Source organism: Propithecus coquereli, unplaced genomic scaffold, assembly GCF_000956105.1.
Source record: "Propithecus coquereli isolate 6110/MARCELLA unplaced genomic scaffold, Pcoq_1.0 Scaffold243, whole genome shotgun sequence".
NCBI classification, from domain to species: Eukaryota; Metazoa; Chordata; class Mammalia; order Primates; family Indriidae; genus Propithecus; species Propithecus coquereli.
The window spans coordinates 2,933,575-2,937,187 of NW_012147986.1; the positions used below are offsets into that span (position 1 = coordinate 2,933,575).

A 3,613-nucleotide genomic window follows, 5' to 3' on the forward strand; every position below is an offset into this window, starting at 1 on the left:
AGGAAAGTGAGGAAAACAGTTTTTACCAACTTCTCTGTCAAAGACAATTAACAAGGCAGAAAAGTTTCAGTTCTCCATCTGATGAAAAAAATGTCACACAGAAATCTGATGAGATCTAAGACCAAAATTACATACCCAGATCTTTGACAAAACGCTTCATGTGCAGATTTAAAGGATGGATGATGGAACCTCCTGCCTCATAGTCTTGCCCCTGCACTTTCATAGTGGCCAGACGGCCCCCCACCTCTTCTCTTTCAAACACGTCAATCTTCACATTTTTCCCAAATTTCTGCCGCAGAATATAGGCTGCTGAAGTGCCACCGATTCCGGCTCCAATAATCGCTGAGGGGGGAAAAAGGAACAGTTTTTTTTTCCCCCTCTTACCATGTGGGTTGTTTTGTTTTGTTTTTGAAGGCCATTAACTAACAATGGCTGTTACTGAAAGCTATGAGCAACAATTCAGGGAAGCCTGGAGAAGAGGGGCAAGGACACCTGCACTGAAGATCCAACTCTGAATCTGCACAGACACAGACACCAGACAAAAGTGGTCGTATGTTCATTTAAAAATTGACACTAATTCGATTTTTTCCCCGCTACCCAAAGATTCTCACAGCTCTTTCTGGAGGCACCAATGGGCCTGCACACCGCTCTTGGTGCCCAACTCATGGGAACAGAAGAGGTGGCCTTCGCAGTAAGCATTTTAAACAAAGTGACCGCCATTTCTAGCTTTGTTCTGTCTCAATGGAGACTCAAAGTACATAGGTTAATGATCCCAAAGAACACAATTTTAAAAAGGAGGGGAGGGAGGCATTGAGAAGCAGAGAGCAAAACAGCAAAGCGCCTGAAATTAGAGCAGATTCTTTCAGCAGCTGTACTAGTCCTAAGCAAAGAAATTGTGCAAGCCAGGGGCCTCTGAGAGCAGGCCGACCTCAGCAAAGCGGAGATGGGGAAAGGGGGCTGCACCCTATCCTATCAAGGGAAGCGGACAGGGTCAGCGTGTTTCCACTGCCCTGTGCTGTGTCTGCGTGCGCCTGAAATCTGCATAGCCGGAGCGGCCGGGCGCTCCAGGTCCAGTCAGAACACTGGCCTCCCAAGGTGCAGCAAAGGGAAGGCGCAGACAGGGACCTCGGCCTCCGAGAAGGGGGCTACAGGGACTCTTGGCACCCTCCTGCCCGGGTCCCTATACACGCTCATTCCTCAAATGGGCACCTTTCCAAGCCTGGAAAGGCACGATCCCACTTCCAGGAGGACCGAAAGCCGCCGTTAGGCGTGAATGGGGTGAAGTGCGACCTGCGAGGTCGGCTTGGCCCTCGCAGCCCGGCCTGCGGGGCCTGGGCGCGCCACGCAGCGGCTGCCCGATGCTCTCCCGCACCGCCCCGGTGTCGCCTACCGATCTTATCTGGCGGGGACCGCAGCTCGGCGCTCCCGGGGCACCCCCAACTGCAGAGCAACAACCACAGCCCCACAAGCGATGAGATGAGCTCTGAGACGGTGCGCCCCATGGCCTTCTTGAGCTCCGCAGCCTCTGCGTTCGCCAGTCCTCCTGCCACTGCGCGTCTGCGGGTCAGAGTGTTCCCCGGTCTGCACGCTCCGCCCGCCTCGCCCCCAGCCCCGCCCAGCCTCGCCCTGCCTCTGGGAGCCGTGCCCAGGCCCTGCGCAGACCTCTCCGTCTCCTCCTCCGCCCAGGCCCGGTCCAGGCCCCTCACACCTTTTGGTTCACCGGGCCCTCCAGGAGCGCTGCATCCTGGGCCACTCCGGCCCTCAAGCCCACTGCACCCCTCCAAAGCCCACCCTCCTTCACAATACACCAAAGGCACAGGTTGAGGCTGAGCCCCCCTTCCTGCTTCCTCCCCATCTTATTCGGTGAAGCACCTTATTGCTTCCCCAGTGCCTTCCGTCTTTTCAATCACTCCCTCTCAGAGAACGCGCACACAGCTAATCCCCGCCAGAAACAGGACACTGGGGCAACAGTGCTTACCGATTGATCACTATGTTCCGGGGACTGTTGGGTAGGAGATGAGTGGGCAACGGTGCAAGGTGAAAGAAAAATGAGGGAGACTGGGGATGGGGCGGTCTGAGGTGAAGGGACTGGAACAGTAGTGACCAATAGCATGAATAAAAGTAGTATACCTGTAAGGAGACCAGAACGTCTCCTCATATGCCTCTCTCTAAGCGCACCCCAAGGGCCATTCAGACTATACTGCTAGGATAGCTAAAGGGAAGCCATTTTGCTTCTGGTTTGCGTTTGGCTGGTTTTGTCTCAAAAGTTTAGAATTAACCTGTTGCTTGTTTACACAGCTACCGCTTACAAGATTAGAAAACGATTTTGAACATAAACAGATCAAGAGTCCAGAACAGGCCTACCGCAGACAGCTGATAACAAGATTCTGATGATTCATTGTTGACTGATAAGTAGTAAATGAGTCATGGTGATTGGCACAAAGCTTGCTTTCTGCTAGGTACCCCCTTTACCCCTTCCCTTTATATTACTTAATAAATTGCTCAGTAATCAGAGAAAGATGAGATGGTCTTTAAGACAATATTCTGCCATGTCCTCAGGCTCCTGGCAGTTGAATAAACTACTTTTCCTTCACCAACACTCCTCACCTCTCGGGTTTGGTTCCTGGATGGTGGCAGCCAAACCTGCCTTCAGCAACATCCTTAGCAGTAAGGACTCTTTTAAGCTGAAGGCAACTGAGAAGTCTCTGGATACACACAAAGCTCGCTGTCCTCTTCCATTTGCCTAAAAGCAGGACATAAATTTACAAACACAAAGGCGTCCCTCCTCCGCTCTCTACCTGGAAGGACAAAGGACAAAGTTTAATAACTGAAGACAACTTTAGACCTGTTAAATAAAACTTAAAGGAAACCACTCTTTTGGACTGAGCTCCTGCACTAGGCCCAACAGACTAAGCCAAAATAGAGCTACTCATGCTTAAAGTTCCTCACCACCAGGCCAAAACTAAGTTGTTTATCTGGCCTTCTAAAAAATCAGGAGAGAGTAATAGCTAAATCCCCAAACAGGCTAGTTTTAGCTGGCATGATAAGGAATTCCCCTTTGCTTTAATCTTTACAAGGAAAGTAACTTTGAAATGACCAATTCACTTTTTGTTCTGTTTCTGCTGTTTTCAGCCCTTTTCTGTCTGTAAAGCCAACTTCCTGTGAACTAAAATTCTAAGCTAACTGAACAGCTAACTGAACAGACCCCTCTCATCCAAGGGGATTCCAGAAAAAAGCCTTAAAACTGAGTTCTGGCTGATGGAAGTGACTCATGTGTGCAATCCTAGCACTTTGGGAGGCTTAGGTGGCAGGATTGCTTGAGGCCAGGAGTTCAAAACCAGCCTGGGTAATAGTGAGATCCTGTTTCTACAAAAACTTTAAAAATTAGCTGGGTGTGGTAGTACAGTATGTGCCTATAGTCACAGCTACTAGGGAGCTAAGGCAGGAGGATCACTGGAACCCAGGAGTTGGAGGTCGCGGTGAGCTATGATGATGCCATTGCACTCCGTACTGGGTGAGAGAGCAAAATCCTGTCTCAAAATAAAAAAACAGACCGTGCGGTGGCTCACGCCTGTAATCCTAGCTCTCTGGGAGGCTGAGGCGGGCGGATTGT

General features: G+C 50.5%; 1 protein-coding gene across 1 annotated transcript in view; it reads right to left on the bottom strand.

The window, feature by feature from the left end:
- Positions 1-1,554, bottom strand: part of PCYOX1 (prenylcysteine oxidase 1) — an 18,714-nt gene extending 17,160 nt beyond the window's left edge. Inside the window, exons 1-2 of the mRNA XM_012646420.1 lie at positions 1,391-1,554; positions 136-342 (exon numbers count right to left, since the gene is read on the bottom strand). Coding sequence (XP_012501874.1) covers positions 136-342; positions 1,391-1,502 — 319 coding nt within the window. The 5' untranslated portion in view covers positions 1,503-1,554. The remainder of the gene's footprint in view (positions 1-135; positions 343-1,390) is intronic.
- Positions 1,555-3,613: the final 2,059 nt, after the last annotated feature.